A 22,873-nucleotide genomic window follows, 5' to 3' on the forward strand; every position below is an offset into this window, starting at 1 on the left:
GTAAGAACAATTCTCTAATGACTTCCAAGTCTAATCTCAAGCACAGATCTCTCTCCTGAGTTCTCTACCACTGTTTGTAATTCTTTCTCATATACTACTATGCCTCCGAACACTTCCAGTTTGATGTCTCAGGGGTTTCAAACTCAAAATGCATAAAACTCAACAAGCTTTTAGCTGCTCATCCTTTAGCAACCTACCAATAGACTGAGAGACTCTTTCAATATAGAAGCATATATCTCTGGATCCATAAATGTTCAGCCATGATAAACAAGGCTCAAAGAGAAGAAAACAAGGAATACACAAGTCATATCTGTATAAGAAAGTTGAGGAAGGGGGAGGAGGGGGTTTAGAAAGAAAAAGGAAGGAAGGAAGGAAGGAAGGGGGGAGGGGGGAGGGGGGAGGGAGGGGGGAGGGAAGAAAAAGAAAAAAAGACATAGAAATAGAAAGAATGAGAAAATCTATTCTCTAAGCCCTGGACAGAGGCACAGACAAGTATCTCATTGTGCCTGAGTGTGAACCTGGGCCAGATGAAGAAAAGAGGATAGATGGACACCTTTCCCTTCTGTAAAGAAGCAAACATGCCATTCAAACCTTAAAGAACCAAAAGAAACAAATTAAGCAATCTCATGGCACTATTATGACTTTCTTATGAAAAAAAAAAATTGCTGCTGGGAATTTCCTGGCAGTCTAGTGGTTAGGACTCCGCGCTTTCAGCCGAGGGCCTGGGTTCAATCCTTGGTTGGGGAACTAAGATCCCACAAGCTGCGTGGCATGTCCAAAAATTTTAAAAAAAGAATTGCTGCAAATGGCTTTCGAGTTCATATTAAAACATTTCAAATTCAGTATTTTTTTCTGGTACTAAAAAATAGATACTAAATATAATGTTTTATTTTTAAGACTCAGGATGAATGTTTTATTTCTATTTGTTTTCCATTTTCCCCACTTAAAAAAATTAATGTATAATTCATGTACCATAAAATTTACTTTCATAGTATACAATTCAGTGTTTTTAATATATTCACAAGACTTAACAACCCTCATAAATATCTAATTCCAGAACATTTTCATCACCCCAAAAAGAAATCTTATACCCATTGATGTCATTCCCTATTTTCCCGACTCCCAACCCCTGGCAACAACTAATTTACTTTCTGTTTCTGTGGATTCACGTATTCTAGGCATTTCATGTAAATGGAATCATACAGTATGTGGCTGTTTGTGTCTAACTTTATAATGTTTTCGAGTTCCACTCCTCTTAGAGCATGCATTAGTATTTCACTTTTATGTAATGTGCTCCTTTTTATGACTGAGTAATATTCTGCTTCATTGTATGCACATACCTGCCTAACCATTCACCAGCTGATGGACATTTGGGTTGTTTCCACTTTTTGGCTGTTATGAATAATGTTGCTATGAACATTCATTTGTGTACATGTTTTAATGAGAACATATGTTTCACATGTCTTGGGTATACAGCTAGGAGTGGAACCGCTGGGCCACATGCTAACTCAATGTTTCACTTTTTGAGAAACTGCCAAACTGTTCCCATAGTGGCTCCACTTACATTCCAGGAGCAGTGTATGAGGGTTTCAATTTCTCCATATCCTCACCAGCATTTGTTATTGTCCATTCTTTGGATAATAGCCTAGCGGGTGTGAAGAGGTATCTCATTGTGCTTTTGATTTGCACTTCCCTAATGTCTAAGGACGTTGAGTATCTTTTCATGTGCTTTCATTGGCAATTTGTATATTGTCTTTAAAGAAATATGTATTCAAATCCTTCACTTATTTTTAAATAGAATTGCCTTTTTGTTACTGAGTTATGAGTTCTTTATATACTTGAGATGTAAGTCCCTAATCAGATATGTGATTTGCAAATGTTTTCTCTCATTTTGTGTGTTGTCTTTTCACTTTCTTGATGGTGCCCTCTGAAGCACAATGTTTTTAATTTTGATGAAGTCCAATTTATCTAGCTTTTCTTTGGTTGCTTGTGTTTGGTGTAGTATCTAAGAGGTTATGAAGATTTACACCTGTGTTTTCTTCTAAGCATTTTATAGTTTTAGCTCTTACATTTGTGTTTTTTATCCATTTTGAGTTAATTTTTTGGATATGATATGAGGTAGGGGTCCAAATTCATTCCTTGGCCCCTGGCTATCGAGTTGTTCCAGCAACATCTGCTGAAAAGAATTCTTGCCTACTGCATGGTCTTGGCACCCTTGTTGGAAATCAACTGACCATAGATATATGGGATTATTTCTGGACTCTCAATTCTATTACATTGGTGTATATATCTATCTTTATGCCAGTACCACACAGACTTGATTACTGTAACTTTGAAGTAAATTTTGAAATTGGGAAGTGTGAGTACACCAAGTTCAGTCTTTTTCAAGATCGTTTCATCTATTCTGGAAACTTTGCTTTGTCATTTGGATTTTAGGAGCAGTTTGTCAATTTCTATAAAAAGGCAGCTGGACTTTTGATAGGGATTGCATTGGATCTGTATGTCTATTTCCCATCCTAATATTAAGTCTTTAAATAACCTGTGTGTCTTTCCATTTATTTAGAGCTTTAAATTCTTCTAACAATGTGTTGTAGTTTTTAGTGCACAAGTGTGAAATAAAACATACATATGCGCCCAATTCCTGGCACAGAGCTCCTAAAACCCTTGTAATTTCTCAAGTGGTAAGAGCACTTGGAATACCTTTGTCTCTAATATTTGCTCGTTGACCCTGGTACCTGACAGAGTTCCTAAATCCCTTGGAATTTCCTGGGTGATAGGAGTGTCTTTTGTTCTAATAAGGCATTTCCTGGCGGTCTCCTCGACAGCCTCAGGATGGGGGATGGTCACCAGAAAGATGAAACCATGATTAAAGCTTGGAATTTTCAGCCCCATCCTCCATCCTCTGGGAAGAGGTGTGAGGCTGGAGACTAAGTTAATGATCAATTATGACTATGTGATGAAGCCTCCATAAAAATGCCAAAAGCAGAAGATTCAGAGAGTTTCTGGGTTGGTGAACACACCCATATGCTGGGAGGGTGGCACACTGCAACTCCACAGGGAAAGAAGCTCTTGGGCTTGAGACCCTTCCAGACCTCGCCCCCTGTATCTCTTTATCCGGCTTTTCATTCATACCCTTTAATATCCTTTGTAATAAACCAGTAATCTAGTAAGTAGACTGTTTTCCCAAGATCTGTGAGCCACTCTAGCAAATTAATTTAACTCAAGGAGGGGGCAAGGGAACCTGTGACTTAGAGCCAGTTGGTCAGAAGCACAGGTAACAACCTGGACTTGCAACTGATGTCTGAGGTGTGGGTGAGTGGGGGCGGGGGTCGTAACAGACTAAGCCCTTAACCTGTAAGGTCTGTGTTAACTATGGTTAGGGTCACAACTGAATTGAATTTTAGGACATCTAGGTGTTGTCTGAGAATTGCTTGATGCGAAAATCCCACACATCTCGTGTCAGCAATATTATGAGTGTAAGAGTAAAGGAGAAACATAAGAGTGGTTCATCCTAGAGAAGTCTTACACTTCTTTTGTTCTATCGATTCCTATATACAATGTATTATTCCTTTTGAGGCTATTATAATTGGAATTGCTTTTTTACTTTATTTTCAGATTGTTCATTGCTAGCATTTTTAAAAAATGGTTTATTATTATTTTTTCTGACTCCATCAACTATTTTTATTTTATTTTTTTCATACAGCCAGTTCTTATTAGTTATCTACCTTATACATATTGGTGTATATATGTCAATCCCAATCTCCCAACTCATCCCATCACCACCACGACCCCCGTCCCCCGCTTTCCCCCCTTGGTGTCCATACGTTTGTTCTCTACATCTGTGTCTCTATTTCTACCTTGCAAACTGGTTCATTTGTACCATTTTTCTAGATTCCACATATATGAGTTCGTATACGATATTTGTTTTTCTCTTTCTGACTTACTTCACTCTGTATGAAAGTCTCTAGGTTCATCCACGTCTCTACAAATGACCCAATTTCGTTGCTTTTTATGGCTGAGTAATATTCCATCATATATATGTACCACATCTTCTTTTTTTTTTTTTTCTATTAGACTAGACGAAGCACTAATTTTTTTTTTTTTTTATAAATTTATTTATTTATTTTTGGCTGTGTTGGGTCTTCGTTTCTGTGCAAGGGCTTTCTCCAGTTGTGGCAAGCGGGGGCCACTCTTCATCGCGGTGCGCGGGCCTCTCACTGTCACGGCCTCTCCCGTTGTGGAGCACAGGCTCCAGACGCGCCAGCTCAGTAGTTGTGGCTCACGGGCCTAGCCGCTCCGTGGCATGTGGGATCTTCCTGGACCGGGGCACGAACCCGTGTCCCCTGCATTGGCAGGCGGATTCCCAACCACTGCGCCACCAGGGAAGCCCTGTACCACATCTTCTTTATCCATTCGTCTGGCGATGGGCATTTAGGTTGCTTCCATGATCTGGCTATTGTGAACAGTGCTGCAGCGAACACTGGGGCGCATGTCTTTTTGAATTATGGTTTTCTCAGGGTATATGCCCAGTAGTGGGATTGCTGGGTCATATGGTAATTCTATTTTTAGTTTTTTAAGGAACCTCCATACTGTTCTCCATAGCGGCTGTATCAATTTACATTCCCATCAACAGTGCAAGAGGGTTCCCTTTTCTCCACACCCTCTCCAGCATTTGTTGTTTGTAGATTTTCTGATGATGCCCATTCTAACCACTATGAGGTGATACCTCATTGTAGTTTTGATTTGCATTTTCTCTCATGATTAGTGATGTTGAGCAGCTTTTCATGTGCCTCTTGGCCATTTGTATGTCTTGCATGGAGAAATGCCTATTTAGGTCTTCTACCCATTTTCTGATTGGGCTGTTTGTTTTTTTAATATTGAGCTGCATGAGCAGTTTATGTATTTTGGAGATTAATCCTTTGTCCGGTGATTTATTTGCAAATATTTTCTCCCATTTTGAGGGTTGCCTTTTCGTCTTATTTACAGTTTCCTTTGCTGTGCAAAAGCTTTTAAATTTCATTAGGTCCCATTTGTCTATTTTTGTTTTTTATTTCCATTTCTCTAGGAGGTGGGTCAAAAAGGACCTTGCTGTGATTTATGTCATACAGTGTTCTGCCTATGTTTTCCTCTAAGAGTTTTATACTGTCCGGTATTACATTTAGGTCTTTAATCCATTTTGAGTTTATTTTTCTGTATGGTGTTAGGAAGTGTTCTGATTTCATTCTTTTATATGCAGCTGTCCAGTTTTCCCAGCACCACTTAGTGAAGAGACTGTCTTTTCTCCATTGTATATCCTTGCCTCCTTTGTCATAGATTAGTTGACCATAGGTGCGTGGGTTTATCTCTGGGCTTTCTATCCTGCTCCATTGATCTATATTTGTTTTTGTCCCAGTACCATATTGTCTTGATGACTGTAGCTTTGTAGTATAGTCTGAAGTCAGGGAGTCTGATACCTCCAGCTCCGTTTTTTTCCCTCAAGATTGCTTTGCCTATTTGGGGTCTTTTGTGTCTCCATACAAATTTTAAGATGTTTTGTTCTAGTTCTGTAAAAAATGCCATTGGTAATTTGATAGGGATTGCACTGAATCCGTAGATTGCTTTGGGTAGTATAATCATTTTCACAATATTGATTCTTCCAACCCAAGAACATGGTATATCTCTCCATGTGTTTGCATCATTTTTGATATCTTTTATCAGTGTCTTATAGTTTTCTGGGTACAGGTCTTTTACCTCCTTAGGTAAGTTTATTACTAGGTATTTTATTCTTTTTGTTGCAGTGGTGAATGGGATTGTTTCCTTAATTTCTCTTTTGATCTTTCGTTGTTAGAGTATAGGAATGCAAGAGATTTCTGTGCGTTAATTTTGTATCCTGCAACTTTATCAAATTCATTGATTAGCTCTAGTAGTGTTCTGGTGGCACCTTCAGGATTCTCTATGTATAGTATCACGTCATGTAATCTGCAAACAGTGACAGTTTTACTTCTTCTTTTCCAATCTGTATTCCTTTTATTTCTTTTTCTTCTCTGACTGCCGTGGCTAGGACTTCCAAAACTATGCTGAATAAGAGTGGTGAGAGTGGACATCCTGGTCTTGCTCCTGATCTTAGAGGAAATGCTTTCAGTTTTTCACCATTGAGAATGATGTTTGCTGTGGGTTTGTCGTATACGGCCTTTATTATGTTGAGGTAGGTTCCCTCTATGCCCACTTTCTGGAGAGTTTTTATCATAAATGGGTGTTAAATTTTGTCTAAAGCTTTTTCTGCATCTATTGAGATGATCATATAGTTTTTATTCTTCAATTTGTTAATATGGTGTATCACATTGATTGATTTGCATACATTGAAGAATCATTGCATCCCTGGGATAAATCCCACTTGATCATGGTGTATGATCCTTTTAATGTGTTGTTGGATTCTGTTTGCGTGTATTTTGTTGAGGACTTTTGCATCTATATTCATCAGTGATATTGCCCTGTAGTTTTCTCTTTTTGTGACATCTTTCTCTGGTTTTGGTATCAGGGTGATGGCCTCGTAGAATGAGTTTGGGAGTGTTCCTTCCTCTGCAATTTTTGGGAGGAGTTTGAGAAGGATGGGTGTTAGCTCTCCTCTAAATGTTTCATAGAATTCACCTGTGAAGCCAACTGGTCCTGGACTTTTGTTTGTTGGAAGATTTTAAATCACAGTTTCAATTTCATTACTTGTGATTGGTCTGTTCATATTTTCTATTTCTTTCTTGTTTAGTCTTGGAAGGTTATGCCTTTCTAAGAATTTGTCCATTTCTTCCAGGTTGTCCATTTGACTGGCATAGAGTTGCTTGTAGCAGTCTCTTAGGATGCTTTGTATTCCTGCAGTGTCTGCTGTACCTTCTCTTTTTTCATTTCTAATTTTATTGATTTGAGTCCTCTCACTCTTCTTCTTGATGAGTCTGGCTAAAAGTTTATCAGTCCTGTTTATCTTCTCAGAGAACCAGCTTTTAGTTTTATTGATCTTTGTTATTGTTCTCTTTGTTTCTATTTCATTTACTTCTGCTCTGATCTTTACGATTTCTTTCCTTCTAATAACTTTGGATTTTGTTTGTTCTTCTTTCTCTAGTTCCTTTAGGTGTAAGGTTAGATTGTTTATTTGAGATTTTTCTTGTTTCTTGAGGTAGGATTATATTGCTATAAACATCCAATAGGTTTTGGATCATCATGTTTTCGTTGTCATTTGTCTCTAGGTATTTTTTGATTTCCTCTTTGATTTATTCAGGGATCTCTTGGTTATTTAGTATTTTTTAGCCTCCATGTGTTTTGTGTTTTTCACTTTTTTTAACTGTAATTTATTTCTACTCTCATTGTAGCGTTGTGGTTGGAAAAGATGCTTGATATGATTTCAATTTTCTTAAATTTACTGAGGCTTGATTTGTGACCCAAGATGTGATCTATCCTGGAGAATGTCCTGTGTGCACTTGAGAAGAAAGTGTAATCTGCTGTTTTCAGATGGAATGTCCTATAAATATCTATTAAATCTATCTGGCCTATTGTGTCATTTAAAGCTTGTGTTTCCTGATTAATTTTCTGTCTGGATGATCTGTCCACTGGTGTAAGTGAGGTGTTAAAAGTCCCCCACTATTATTGTGTTACTGTCGATTTCCTCTTTTATAGCTGTTAGCCTTTGCCTTATGTATTGAGATGTGCCTATGCTGGGTGCGTATATAATTGTTATATCTTCTTCTTGGATTGATCTCTTGATCATTATGTAGTGTCCTTCCTTGTCTCTTGTAACAGTCTTTATTTTAAAGTCTATTTTATCTGATATGAGTATTGCTACTCCAGCTTTCTTTTGATTTCCATTTGCATGGAATATCTTTCTTCAGCCCCTCACTTTCAGTCTGTATGTGTCCCTAGGTCTGAAGTGGGTCTCTTTTAGACAGCATATATATGGGTCTTGTTTTTGTATCCATTCAGTGAGGCTGTGTCTTTTGGTTGGAGCATTTAATCCATTCATATTTAAGGTATTTATCGATATGTATGTTTCTATTACCATTTTCTTAACTGTTTTGGGTTTGTTTGGTAGGTCCTTTTCTTCTCTTGTGTTTCCCACTTAGAGAAGCTAAGCTCCTTTAGCATTTGCTGTAGAGCTGGTTTCGTTGTGCTGAATCCTCTTAGCTTTTGCTTGATTTCTCTGTCAAATCTGAATGAGATCCTTGTCAGGTAGAGTAATCTTGGTTGTAGGTTCTTCCCTTTCATCACTTTAAATATATTGTGCCACTCCCTTCTGGCTTGTAGAGTTTCTGCTGAGGAATCAGCTGTTAACCTTACGGGAGTTCCCTTGTATGTTAATTGTTGTTTTTCCCTGGTTGCCTTTAATAATTTTTCTTTGTCTTTAATTTTTGTCAATTTGATTACTATGTGTCTTGGCATGTTTCTCCTTGAGTTTCTCCTGCCTGGGACACTCGGCACTTCCTAGACTTGGGTGGCTATTTCCTTTCCCATGTTAGGGAAGTTTTTGACTATAATCTCTTCAAATATTTTCTCAGGTCCCTTCTTTCTCTCTTCTCCTTCTGGGACCCCTATAATGTGAATGTTGGTGCATTAAATGTTGTCCCAGAGGTCTCTTAGGCTGTCTTCATTGCTTTTGATTCTTTTTTCTTATTCTGGTCCATGGCAGTGAATTCCACCATTCTGCCTTACAGATCACTTATCCATTCTTCTGCCTCAGTTATTCTGCTATTGATTCCTTCTAGTGTATTTTTCATTTCAGTTATTTTATTGTTCATCTCTGTTTGGTTGTTCTTTAATTCTTCTAGGTGTTTGTTCTTTAATTCTTCTAGGTCTTTGTTAAACATTTCTTGCATCTTCTCGATCCCTGCCTCCATTCTTTTTTCCGAGGTCCTGGATCATCTTCACTATCATTATTCTGAATTCTTTTTCTGGAAGGTTGCCTATCTCCACTTCATTTAATTGTTTTTCTGGGGTTTTATCTTGTTCCTTCATCTGGTTCATAGTCCTCTGCCTTTTCATTTTGTTTATCTTTCTGTGAATGTGGTTTTCATTCCACAGGCTGCAGGATTGTAGTTCTTCTTGCTTCTGCTGTCTGCCCTCTGGTGGATAAGGCTATCTAAGAGGCTTGTGCAATCATGTATATACACGTATCTATAAATATTTCTCTCTCTCTTAAGCTCAGTGTAAGTTCTTAGTGATGTCTTCAACTTTAGTCCATTTCCACATGGATCATTCTAGCCTTCTCTTGCTCATCTGTAACCTCCAACTCCAACAGTGGGAAAACGGGCTCCCACCATCTGCCATCCATTTACTTAATTCTTCAATTCCAGTACACATGTATTATGTTACATGCTTCCATGGAAACAACTTTATCAACTGAAATACACTGCTTTTGTGCATTTGCCTTACAGATTCCACTAATTTCCAGAGTTACTTAGGTCAGCATCTTTTCCCCCTATCCACCTCAGTGAGATTGTTTCATACATTTGTAATACAGTTAGATTCCTTTGTCATATAGTTAGATTTATTTGTCATTACATCCTGGGATGCTCCAACTACCTAAGTGATGTTTTTATTAAAAAATTTCTCATACATTAAGGTTCATTCTTTCTGCTGTAAAGTTCTATTGGTTTTGATAAATGCATCGTGTCATGTATCTACCAATACAGTATCATACTGCATATTTTCACCAAGCTAAACAATCCCCTCTGCCTTACCTATTCAACCTTCCTCTATCGCTCTGCCCCTCAGTCCTGGCAAACACTGATCTGTTTATCTTCTGTAGAGTTTTGGCTTTTCCAGAAAGTCATATAAATGTAATCAAACAGTACATAACCCTGGCAGACAGGCTTCTTTCATTTAGAACATGGGTTTACGGTTTATTCATTTCTTTGCCTGATTTGATAGCTCATTCCTTTTTATCACTGAATAATATTCCATTACATGGATGTACCACAGTTTGTTTATCAATTGACCTACTGAAGGACATCTTGGTTGCTTCTAGTTTTGGTGATTATGAATAAAGCTGCTATGAACGTTTAAAAAAAAAAAAAAGAGGCTTGTGCAAGCTTCCTGATGGGAGGGGCTGGAGGTGGGTAGAGCTGGGTGTTGCTCTGGTGGGCAGAGCTCAGTAAAACTTTAATCTGCTTGTCTGCTGATGGGTGGGGCTGAGTTCCCTCCCTGTTGGTTGTTTGGCCTGAGATGACCCAGCATTGGAGGCTAAAGGCTCTTTGGTGGGGCTAATGGCGGACTCCAGGAGGGCTCATGCCAAAGAGTACTTCCCAGAACTTCTGCTGCCAGTGTCCTTGTCCCTGCAGTGAGCCACAGCCACCCCCCGCCTCTGCAGGAGACCCCACAACACTAGCAGGTAGGTCTGGTTAAGTCTCCTATGGGGTCACTGCTCCTTCCCCCGGATCCTGATGCACACACTACTTTGTGTGTGCCCTCCAAGAGTGGAGTCTCTGTTTCCCCCAGTCCTGTCGAAGTCCTGCAATCAAATCCCGCTAGCCTTCAAAGTCTGTTTCTCTGGGAATTCCTCCTCCCTTTGCTGGACCCCCAGGTTGGGAAGGCTGACTTGGGGCTGAGAACCTTCACTCCAGTGGGTGGACTTCTGTGGTATAATTGTTCTCCAGTTTGTGAGTCAACCACCAAGTGGTTATGGGATTTGATTTTATTGTGATTGCGCCCCTCCTACCATCTCACTGCGGCTTCTCCTTTGTCTTTGGATGTGGGGTATCTTTCTGGTGAGTTCCAGTGTCTTCCTGTCGATGACTGTTCAGCAGTTATTTGTGATTCCGGTGCTCTCACAAGAGGGAATGAGCAGACGACCTTCTACTCCACCATCTTCTATTTATTTATTTTATTTATTTTTGGCTGCGTCGGGTCTTAGTTGTGGCACATGGGATCTTCATTGAGGCATGTGGGATCTTTCGTTGTGGTGCGCGGGCATCTCTCTAGTTGTGCCACATGGGATCTTCATTGAAGCATATGGGATCTTTCGTTGTGGTGCGCGGGCTTCTCTCTAGTTGTGGTGTGCAGGTTTTCTCTTCTCTAGTTGTGGCGCGCAGGCTCCAGGGTGAGTGGGCTCTGTAGTTGTGGCATGCAGGCTTAGTTGCCCCACGGCATGTGGGATCTTAGTTCCCTGACCAGGGATTGAACCAGTGTCCACTGCATTGTAAGGCGGATTCTATACCACTGGACTACTAGGGCAGTCCCTCGTTGCTAGCATTTAGAAATACAATTGATTTTTCTATATTGATCTTATCTTCGGTAACTCTGCTGAACTATTAATAAGCTCTAATCGTTTTTCTGTGAATTTCCTAGGATTTTTCTATATATAAGGCCATGTTTTCTACAAATAGTTTCAGTTCTTTTCCAATATGGATACCTTTTATTTCTTTTTCTGGCCTAACTGACCTGGCTAGAACTTCCATGATAATGCTGTTAGGAAGGGCAAGAGTGGACATCCTTATCTTGTTCCTGATGTTGGGTGAAGCATCCAGTCTTTCATCATGACGTATATACCACCTGTGGATTTTTCACAGATGTTCTTTATCAGGTTCAGAAAGTTCCCTTCTATACTAGTTTGTTGAGTATTTTTATCATGAGAGGGTGTTGGAATTTGTCAAATGGCTGTTCTGTATCTACTAAGATGATCATGTGATTTTTGTCCTTTATTTTACTATATGGTATATTATATTGATTAGTTTTCATATATTGAAATAATAATGCATTTCCAGGAAGGTAATGTTTCTACCACAGAAAAGTTTTATGAAAATTAAAAGCACTAATCAACCCACTGTTGACATCTTTGTAAACATCTCTGTCCAGTCTTATATATAAGAATGTTCATGAATATTATTCATAATAATAAAAAACCAGGAAACAACCAAGATGCCCACTAACAGTAGAACAGAAAACTAAATTGTGATATATTCATACAATAGAATATTGTACATAGAAATATAAATAAATGAACTTTAGCTACATGCAACAACATAGATGAATCTTAACAAAAAAACAAACAAAAAAACCCATCTTTGTCCAGTCTTTTATCTGTGTATAATTTTATACAAAATAATGAAAGTATCACACATTGTTTGGTAGGCCATATCATTTGATCTTTGCTAAAAATATGACTTGTTGGGGCTTCCCTGGTGGCACAGTGGTTAAGAATCCACCTGCCAATGCAGGGGACATGGATTTGATCCCTGGTCCAGGAAGATCCTACATGCCATGGAGCAACTAAGCCCGTGCACCACAACTACTGAGCCTGAGCTCTAGAGCCCTCGAGCCACAACTACTGAGCTCATGCACCACAACGACTGAAGCCCGAACGCTCTAGGGCCAGCGTGCCGCAACTACTGAGTCCGCACGCAGCAGCAAAGACCCAATGCAGCCAAAAATAAATAAAATTTTTTTAAAAATTAAAAAAATATGACTTGTTAATGGCTGCATAGAATCTGTAAGGATATATCATAACTTAATCACTCCCTCTTTGTTACACATCAAGGTTGAATCTAATACATCTATTTTTAGAAACATAATGAATATTCCTTTTATTTCTTGGCATAATTATCTATAAACATTGAATTCCTGGCTGAAAACTCTCAACATTTAAAAAAGCTTCATGGGTATTATTAAAATGCCACTCAGATAAAGTATATTCCATGATTACTTCACATCAGCACTTTTAAACACATTCTTTATGAATAGTAGGCACTAACCTTAACTTTCTTGTTGCATTTACAGGTCTTTCAGTTTGCATTTGTTTGATTACAGTGGAGGTCCAACATCTGTTTGGGGGTTTTGGGGGCAAATTTGAAATATGCTTTTCTCGATATATGTAAAAATTTTTTCTATAAAAATAAGCTCATCTGTTTCTCATAGACATAAAACTTGTTGACATTTTAGCTTTTTTTGTAGTATTGGCAAAATTTTTTTCCCTTTTAATTTTCAGTCACTTGATTTTATATTTTCACACTTAAGATTTCAATCCTAACAGATTTTCCCTCATGGTTTTCTGGCTCTTTATGCTTAGAAATTTCTTCTCCAATATGAGATTAGATGAATACTCAACTACTATGTTTTTGTCAAGATGCTTTATATTTTTGTTCAACTTCTTAAGTCATCTGGAATAAATTTTTATACGGTATGAAACATGGTTCTAACTTAATTTTGTACCAAATTGTAAGCCATGTGTCTAAACACCATTTACTGTATAATTTATGCTTTCTTCATTGAATGCAGCTATGCCACCTTTATTATGTACCACATTCACACCTAGAATCTCTGCACTTCCTATTGTGTTCCAATGATCTGCCTGCCTAGTGTTCCATGAGTACTACCCAAGAGAAAAAAAAATGAAGCACAAAACAGAGATAAATAATATGGATAACCAACTTCAAACTTTTAGGGTTGATGGATATAAAAAACAAACTCTGAATAGCTTTGGGAATATATGTTTAAGCTTTTTTTTTTTTTTAACATCTTTACTGGAGTATAATTGCTTTGCAATGGTGTGTTAGTTTCTGCTGTATAACAAAGTGAATCAGCTATATGCATACGTATATCCCCATGTCCCCTCCCTCCTGCGTCTCCCTCTCATCCTCCTTATCCCACCCCTCTAGGTGGTAGCAAAGCACTGAGCTGATCTCCCTGCGCTATGCGGCTGCTTCCCACTAGCTATCTGTTTTACATTTGGTAGTGTACATATGTCAATGATATTCTCTTACTTCGTCCTGGCTTACCCTTCCCCCTCCCTGTGTCCTCAAGCCCATTGTCTACGTCTCTGTCTTTATTCCTGTCCTGCCCCTAGGTTCATCAGGACCATGTTTTTTTTAGATTCCATATATATGTGTTAGCGTACGGTATTTGTTTTTCTCTTTCTGACTTACTTCACTCTGTATGACAGACTCTAGGTCCATCCACCTCACTACAAATAACTCAATTTCGTTTCTTTTTATGGCTGAGTAATATTCCATTGTATATATGTGCCACATCTTCTTTAACCATTCATCTGTTGATGGACACTTAGGTTGCTTCCATGTCCTGGCTATTGTAAATAGTGCTGCAATGAACACTGTGGTACATGACTCTTTTTGAATTATGGTTTTCTCAGGGTATATGCCCAGTAGTGGGATTGCTGGGTCGTATGGTAGTTCTATTTTTAGATTTTTAAGGAACCTCCATACTCTTCTCCACAGTGGTTGTATCAATTTACATTCCCACCAACAGTGCAAGAGCATTCCCTTTTCTCCACACCCTCTCCAGCATTTATTGTTTGTAGATTTTTTGATGATGGCCATTCTGACTGGTGTGAGGTGATACCTCATTGTAGTTTTGATTTGCATTTCTCTAATGATTAGTGATGTTGAGCATCTTTTCATGTGTTTGTTGGCAATCTGTATATCTTCTTTGGAGAAATGTCTATTTAGGTCTTCTGCCCATTTTTGCATTGGGTTGTTTTTTTGTTATTGAGCTGCATGAGTTGCTTGTATATTTTGGAGACAAATCCTTTGTCAGTTGTTTCGTTTGCAAATATTTTCTCCCATTCTGAGGGTTGTCTTTTCATCTTTTTTATGGTTTCCTTTGCTGTGCAAAAGCTTTTAAGTTTCATTAGGTCCGATTTGTTTATTTTTGTTTTTATTTCCATTTCTCTAGGAGGTGGGTCAAAAAGGATCTTGCTGTGATGGATGTCATAGAGTGTTCTGTCTATGTTTTTTTCCTCTAAGAGTTTTATAGTGTCTGGCCTACATTTAGGTCTTTAATCCATTTTTGAGTTTATTTTTGTGTATGGTGTTAGGGAGTGTTCCAATTTCGTTCTTTTACATGTAGCTGTCCAGTTTTCCCAGCACCACTTATTGAAGAGGCTGTCTTTTCTCCATTGTATATTCTTGCCTCCTTTATATAAAAATAAGGTGACCATATGTGCGTGGGTTTATCTCTGGGCTTTTTATCCTGTTCCACTGATCTATATTTCTGTTTTTGTGCCAGGACAATAGTGTCTTGATTACTGTAGCTTTGTAGTATACTCTGAAGTACAGGAGCCTGATTCCTCCAGCTCCGTTTTTCTTTCTCAAGATTGCTTTGGCTATTCGGGGTCCTTTGTGTTTCCATGCAAATTGCAAAATTTTTTGTTCTAGTTCTGTGGAAAATGCCATTGGTAGTTTGATAGGGATTGCACTGAATCTGTAGATTGCTTTGGGTAGTATAGTCATTTTCACAATGTTGATTCTTCCAATCCAAGAACATGGTATATCTCTCCATCTGTTTGTACCATCTTTAATTTCTTTCATCAGTGTCATAGTTTTCTGCTTACAGGTCTTTTGTCTCCTTAGGTGGGTTTATTCCTAGGTATTTTATTTATGTTTAAGCTTTGACTATGATTCAGCTTTGCGGTTTTCCCATATTTCCAAAAGGCTTTAACTTCTTGGTAAGGGAACTGAAGTAGGAGAAAGAGAATGGAGAAGCTGGGTACAAGACCAAACTCCCTTAGTATCCAGCAGTTGGATGTGGCTGTAGTGCAGAACTTTGAATATTCTATAGGCAAATCATGGAATAAAGAATTGTTCCTTTGATTAAGATGATTAGGAGAACAACAGGTGGAAAAGTAGAAACAAGGTACTTCAGATACCTCAGAACTACACTGCAAGGACAGAATCATATAAAACATATGGACTATCCTTAACTAGCAAGAATGAAATAGAAATGATAAAGATATTACCATCATCAATCACTGAAATTGATGATGATTCACTCCTTCCCTGAGACCAGGGAGGAAATGTTGTACAATTTCCCACAGTTAGCTGTCTTACCTAGTGATGCGTAGGAACCTGGATTCAGGGCACCTGCACCTAACCGCCCACTTCGTACAGCCTGCCCAGCAGCATGATGTGCCTTGGCACCAGCAGCAGCATTCACATCAATATCACTTCGTGAACGCTGTAGGCTTCCTGGAAGGGAACTAGCTTTGCTGCTGCCTGCTGATACTATGAAAAACAAAGGAAAGGTAACCTATATTATTTCAATCACTGCAAACGGCACAAAAATTATATAAACTTGAAATCACCATGAGATAATCCATGATGACAAATGGTCAAAAAGGAAGTAGTGGCCAAATGGATACTAGAAAGTACTTTAGATTATTTTAAAATAAGAATGCCTCAGTTTCAATGCTGTCACAACTAATTCTTCTTGGACAATTTTCTCAGTATTTCTCTGCCTCATTTTCCCCTTTCATAAAATGGGAAAAATAACTATACTTTGTAAAGTTCATAGGACTGTTTTATAGATGAAAGGATGATGTTTATGATTGATTCATGAAAATGAAGCACTGTTACAAGATAAATAGATGACGGCGGGGCTATTTTTTAACTATAAGAATAATGCAAGTAGAACTAGCCTGGGGGTAGAATAATTCAGAAAATAATGCAGGTTCTGCCACTCTTAGGTAATGCCAATTAAGTCATTAAATTTCTGGTCTTTAGTTTTTCAGTTTTAATGAGGAGTTTTATAAACTCTGAGTTATGACCCATTAATAGGCTGTGAAATCAACTAAATGGGTCATGACAGCATTTTAAAGAAATGAAACACAGTAGAAAAGAGAATGCATCACAAGTAAGGGTAAGCAGGCTTCCTGGAACTTTGGATTATACTATATATGTATATTTATATACAATATACTACACAGCATATGTATATTGTATATATATAATTATATACACTACATTGTATATATGACATGTAGTATATGTATATGGTATACAAACACAGGTACAGTATTAGGTGTGGTATTTACTATGTAAAATGATTTTCTCATTGTGGGTCATATTAAAACAGTTTCAAAGCTACTGCTTTTAACTGTTTAGCTTTAAAGCTGTTCTAATGTGCTTTTAAAACTTTTAAAGTGTAACTTTGTGTTTTAAACTTTTCAACCCTTGATGTGACCCAGAGTGAGAATATCTTTTTACATAATAACTTTTACTTTATTTATAAAGTCACTTTTACTCTATTAAGTAAAATATGCTATGACTCTTAGTTAAAAAGGCAATTTACCTCTTCCAGCAACAGTTGATGGGTTTGCTGTAGACCATTTGGAAGAAAAAGGGCGGCTGCAAGGTAAAAAGAAATACTTTTAGTAAGATGACATAATTTATCACTCCTCTGACAAAAATTAATGAAATACCATTGAGTTTTCCGAAGAGTTGAGACGTATTTCTGATTTCAATTTTCCTTTTACAAATCACTTTAGAACAGTTGTTGTCATATATCAATGGTATCTAAGTTAGCTGTGAAGCAAAAATGAAATAACTAGCATTGAATAAAGACTGTAAGCTCTACAGAAACAGGGACCAGGTTGCTGTTGTCCACTCTGGTCCTCAGCACACACTACCACAGGGAACTCAATAATAGCACTCTCCAACACTTCTATTCTGAGATATTTTACTTAGAAGGAGAGAAAGGTAGTATTATTGCTAGTACACAGGGAATTCAGTGTAACCAAGGCCTGTCTCACCGAAGTCATAATGGTTGTGGCCATTGGTAACTCGTGCAGTTACCCTGTAGGTATAACACCATCTATAGCAGTTCTATTAAGTGTTACTGCATGGGGCAACAGAAACAAAGCTAAGGACTACTGTTGAGGATAACATGTAGGATTAGAAAGCAAAACACCTAGAATCAACTCAAAGAATCCACTGCCTCCTTTAATATCTTTTTTGATTATTTATCTTTAATTACTATGGTACTCTGAAGCCCATAAATAAATATCTAAGTATGTGAGAGAGTCTGGAAAGTATATCTATCTATGTATCTATCTATCTATCTGCCACGCTGTGTGGCTTGTGGGAGTTTTAGTTCCCTGACCAGGGATTGAACCCAGGCCCTCGGCAGTGAGAGCATGGAGTCCTAACCACTGGACCGCCAGGGAATTCCCTGTCTACAAATTTTAAAGGTAAGGGGAAGAGAGGTTAATGACAGAGTGTTGAAAAACATTCTTTATTATTATCAAATGGTAAATTTGGTAGTTGGTTATTAAACCCAGTATTATATTATTTTTATAATTGTCCCCTAAAATTGTTACTCTAATAGGTTGAGGCAGACCACTTGAAGTCCACAGATTTTAAAGTTGTTTGTTTATGTTTAAAGATGTTCTACTAGAGTAAGAAAATATCTTGTTTAGATCCTTGCTATTCAAAGTATGGTCCATAGACAAAAAGCATTGACATCACCCAGGGGTAGGTAAAAAAATGCAAAATCTCAGGTCCCATCCCAGATTTACTGAATCAGATTCTGCATTTTAACATGATCTTCAGGTGATTCATATACACTTTAAAGTTTGAGTATAGTAAACCAAAGTAAAGGGAAAAAAAGCAACAAAGCTCATTTGAGGTGAAGGATTTATCACAAATTTAAAGAGAAGTTTAAATAGGTAATTATTCCTACAAGAATTGTTTTTTAAAATCAAATCATATCTGCTTTTACTCTGAAAACATGTAAGTCACTGAACTTTTATTTAGTACAGTACTCACAAGACCCTGTGAGTGCTTCCTTGAATTTTGTGCCCTAGGTGCCTCCCAGTCTCAGTTCTGTACCAGAGAGTTGCAAAGGCAAACAGCAATCTTTGTGGGGTTAAGGTCCTAAAGAGATAGGAATTACAGGGAGGTAAACTGACATTCTGTGAGCTGCTCTTCCCTGGGGAAATCTTCAGATACTTGTGGCCACTGCTAGGGATCTTAGCAGTCTCATAGGGCTAGAGAAACAGAAAATAGGGGGAAGCCAAGGCAGCAAGGGTTTGAGGTAGCCAACATAATGATGAGTGGAGTTACAGAGAAGTGGGTCAGATACTAGATAATTTTGCCCCTTTGAGGGATCTGCTGAAATCTTAAACCGTGCAAGAGGCGAGGAAAGAAAGCAGTGGAGTTTTTACCAGTCACAGTGCTGTGTAAGAGTTCTGAAGATGACTTCTGAATCTCCGTTATAACTCTTCCACTACAGTGTCCTAGAAATGGGCTACTTACTATATTGACTATTTTCCAGGTATTAAGAAAAGTATACAAATTAATGCTTTCCAATCTTTTTCACAGACATGAACATATTCTAACAAAATATGTTTGAACATATTCAAACAAAATTTGAATCCCTATACTCTTTACCTAACGAGAAGTTATACAAGTATGTAATCCAACCCCTGAGAAAACAGACCAAAGAAAATAAGCACATTCAGTCATCATTCTTTCAAAAAGGCTTCAAGTGAAAGCAATCAGATAGTCAACCATCCAACTTAAGGAACTTTGTGGAGCTGGAGAGACAAAGAAATCAGTAATTATCATTTATATGACCTTACTTGAGACTTTCTTGTGAGCTAGATGAGGACCTGTCTGATTGTGGAAGAGATGCTACACTGCCAGAACTCTTTAAGTAAGTTTGAAGACTCTTCTGATAAGATGGCTCAAGGGAATTATACAGTGTTTCAGCTTCACCAGGAAAGTGGTTTCTAAGACCCATGTAAGTCCTGTAAAACAAATGAACAAACAACAAAAAGTAACAACTTTGCATTATTAGACATTAACCGTAAAATGTGTACGTTCAAGAAGAACAAAGGTTTTTAAGCCCATAGGTTTTTTTTTTAATTTTTAAATTTATTTTTGGCTGCATTGGGTCTTCATTGCTGCACACAGGCTTTCTCTAGTTGCGGCAAGTGGGAGCTACTCTTCGTTGCGGTGCGCAGGCTTCTCCTCGCAGTGGCTTCTCTTGTTGCAGAGCAGGGCTCTAGGCGTGTGGGCTTCAGTAGTTGTGGCTCGTGGGCTCTAGAGCTCAGGCTCAGTAGTTGTGGCACACGGGCTTAGCTGCTGCTCAGCACGTGGGATCTTCCTGGACCAGGGATCGAACCTGTGTCCCCTGCGTTGGCAGGTGGATTCTTAACCACTGTGCCACCAGGGAAGTCCCCCATAGGTTTTTTTTTTTTTTTTTTTTTAACCCCCCATAGGTTTTTAATACACCCACAATGTGCCAAGTAGAATACTTTCTATATTTAACAAGTTTTGGTAGAAAGATGGCAAGCTTTTGAGAAAAGGAGATCTCAGTTCAAAAGCTGGCTGTAATCCTTACGGCCTGTGTGGCCTTGGGTAAACTCCCAAATCTCCAAACTTCAGTTGCCAATATAAGGAGATAGCACCTTTGTGGGATCATTTTAAGGATTAGAAAATAACATATACCTACTGCCCTACACAGTATCAGGTACATATTAAATGTTCAATAAATTAGTTATTTTTATTCACAGCAAAAGTGAGTATGTTATGATGGAACAGGAATACTGTTGAATGTACAAATGACAATGCTACGTGAACTGTTAAGACACCCAGTACAGATTTAATGGAGAAAAATCAACCTCCATTTTACTAAAGAGCTAATCAAATAGAATACTTGGGACACCTGAATGATATTTTCATTCTCCCAATATAATTCCTGTCAAAGAAAAGACCAAAGTATGTTTAAACTGTCAAAAAAAATCCATTATAGACTTACTTTCTTGCCTCCACTCTGGCCTCAGCATCAGCATCATGAATTCCCTTCTTAATAGTTTCAACCAAGACGGCTGCATGTCTATAAAATAAAACACCTTTAGATTCATGTGTAAAACTATGTATTTCACCATAAATGATACTGCCTATACATTATGCATCAATCACAAAGGGGCAAGGGAGATAAAAAGATAATTAGTACACAATAATAAATCTAAGATTGCAAGATTTCCTAATAATCCATCCCATACATTTCATTCATGTATGGTTTCCTTCTGACAAGTCAAACATTATAAACCTGGACATAATTATTTTTAGATGGAGTCCAGACATATAGCACTCAAATCTCAAATTTTTTATGAATTTAAAGAAACCTTTTGTGTGGTTCCTCACTAATCTACCAATGTATAAAATTATTTGCTAATAGTATGATCAGTTATAATCTAACCAAACTGAATAGCAGCTGCCACAAAAGAACTTAAAGAAAATCTGGAATTATGTCATGCCTGCAGTAAACAACAAATTCTATTTTTTAGAAATGGGTTATGAATAGATTTAATGATTTCCATGAGAATGGAAAATCAGCAACGTGTTCAACATAAATGCATGTATATCCCAAGCTTCAAACTTGAAATTAATGGAAATACAGCCATGCAAATAGCCAGTGACCAACATTTTCCTCTTGTTCATCTCAGAGCTTCACTAGACGCTGCCCAGTGTATACTTGACCAATGACACCTGACAACTGGTGTGGAAAAACTTTCCAACAAATCTCTCTCACCTTTTTTTTTAATGGCCACGCAGCAAGGCTTGCAGGATCTTAGTTCCCTGACCAGGGATCGAACCCGGGCCCTGGCAGTGAAAGCGCCAAGTCCTAACCACTGGACCACCAGGAAATTCCTCTTTCACTTTTTTAATCTCTTTCCTCTGAAAGGAAGTGCCTTTCTTCTATCTTAAATCATTCATTACTTGATTAATTGCACCTCAGGAAACCTATCTCACTTGACTAGAAATACATTTTAAAATATTTGCCCAATTTAACCTGGAACACCTTATGTAACCCATTTACTAAGAGACCCTCACTCACCCCACAAAGAAGAAAATCATAGCTGTAATGAATAAGAGCAGCACCACAGCTTTAAGGGAAAATCAGTGCTAATAACTTTTAAAGCAAAATGAGAAATAATGCAAAACCAGTCACATCAATTTCTAAAGAACCGGTGACAATGGGGAGGGGAGGGTGGTGGGAGAGGAATAGTCAATGCATACCTTTCCAATGAATGAGTCTGCCACTCCTGTAACAACAAATCTAAAAATTCAAATGAACGCCTGAAAAATAAAAGTTAATTATAACTAAATGTCATAACAATATACTAAGTTATATTAATTTATAACTAAATGTTAATTAACACTTTCTTCTATAATATTCCACTTTGCCCCCTAAATTAAAGCATAAGACATGTTTTTAGATATCTTTACTGTCAAATACTTAATTAATTTATTAATTTAAAAAATAAATTTCTTTATTTATTTAGTTTTGGCTGCATTGGGTCTTTGTTGCTGGGCACGGTCTTTCTCTAGTTGCGGCAAGCAGGGGCTACTCTTCATTGCAGTGCACAGGCTTCTCATTGCAGTGTCTTCTCTTGTTGCGGAGCACGGTCTCTAGGCACACAGGCTTCCATAGTTGTGGCTCACGGGCTCAGCAGTTGTGGTTCACGGGTTCTAGAGTGCAGGCTCAGTAGTTGTGGCACACGGGCTTAGTTGCTCCGTGGCATGTGGGATCTTCCCGGACGAGGGCTCGAACCCGTGTCCCCTGCATTGGCAGGCAGATTCTTAACCACTGTGCCACCAGGGAAGTCCCACTTAACTTATTTAAGGCTCCAACTATTCCTATGCTTAATAGTTCAAAAAGACCTTAAGGGTTCCCCATAATTTTAACTTAAAATGTTTGTCAAATATACAATTTAACTTAATTTAAAAGATATTTTACCAAACACCTACTGCGTACTAGAAACTGAAGACATACAATGGTGACCAAGAAAGCTGCGACGGATCTTCCATTTCTACATTTGTTCCCTTAAATATATATGTAAATGATTCTTAATCAAGTATTTGGTGTTTTCTCCTTAGCCTTCTGGTTCTCAACTTCTTCAACTGTCTCATTCTTGAGGTTTTGTTCTTTCTTGGCATCTGACGACACAGCTCTGCCCTGTTTTTCTTCCTTTATTAACACTTTCCCTCCACCTACCCTTACATAGGTGTTCACCTGGTTAGTGCTGATCTCAGCCCACTTCCCTTTTATAGTCTTTTCTTGGGCAGTATCACCTGTACCCTTAGCTCTATCAGCTGTACTTCTCACACCTAGTCCT

At 38.1% G+C, this 22,873-nt stretch overlaps 1 protein-coding gene across 39 annotated transcripts in view; it reads right to left on the reverse strand.

The window, feature by feature from the left end:
* The window catches only part of CLASP2 (cytoplasmic linker associated protein 2), a 176,764-nt gene that overhangs the window by 68,207 nt on the left and 85,684 nt on the right, over nucleotides 1-22,873 (reverse strand). For all 39 annotated transcript variants that reach the window (XM_082411763.1, XM_082411766.1, XM_082411776.1 and 36 more), the window contains 5 exons: nucleotides 21,774-21,833; nucleotides 20,509-20,586; nucleotides 19,328-19,495; nucleotides 17,038-17,093; nucleotides 15,798-15,971 (listed from right to left, as the gene is read on the reverse strand). In XM_082411763.1, the coding sequence (XP_082267889.1) occupies nucleotides 15,798-15,971; nucleotides 17,038-17,093; nucleotides 19,328-19,495; nucleotides 20,509-20,586; nucleotides 21,774-21,833 (536 nt within the window). The remainder of the gene's footprint in view (nucleotides 1-15,797; nucleotides 15,972-17,037; nucleotides 17,094-19,327; nucleotides 19,496-20,508; nucleotides 20,587-21,773; nucleotides 21,834-22,873) is intronic.

The sequence above is a fragment of the Balaenoptera physalus genome (genome assembly GCF_965194825.1).
Source record: "Balaenoptera physalus genome assembly, chromosome: 11".
In the NCBI taxonomy this organism is placed as follows: domain Eukaryota; kingdom Metazoa; phylum Chordata; class Mammalia; order Artiodactyla; family Balaenopteridae; genus Balaenoptera; species Balaenoptera physalus.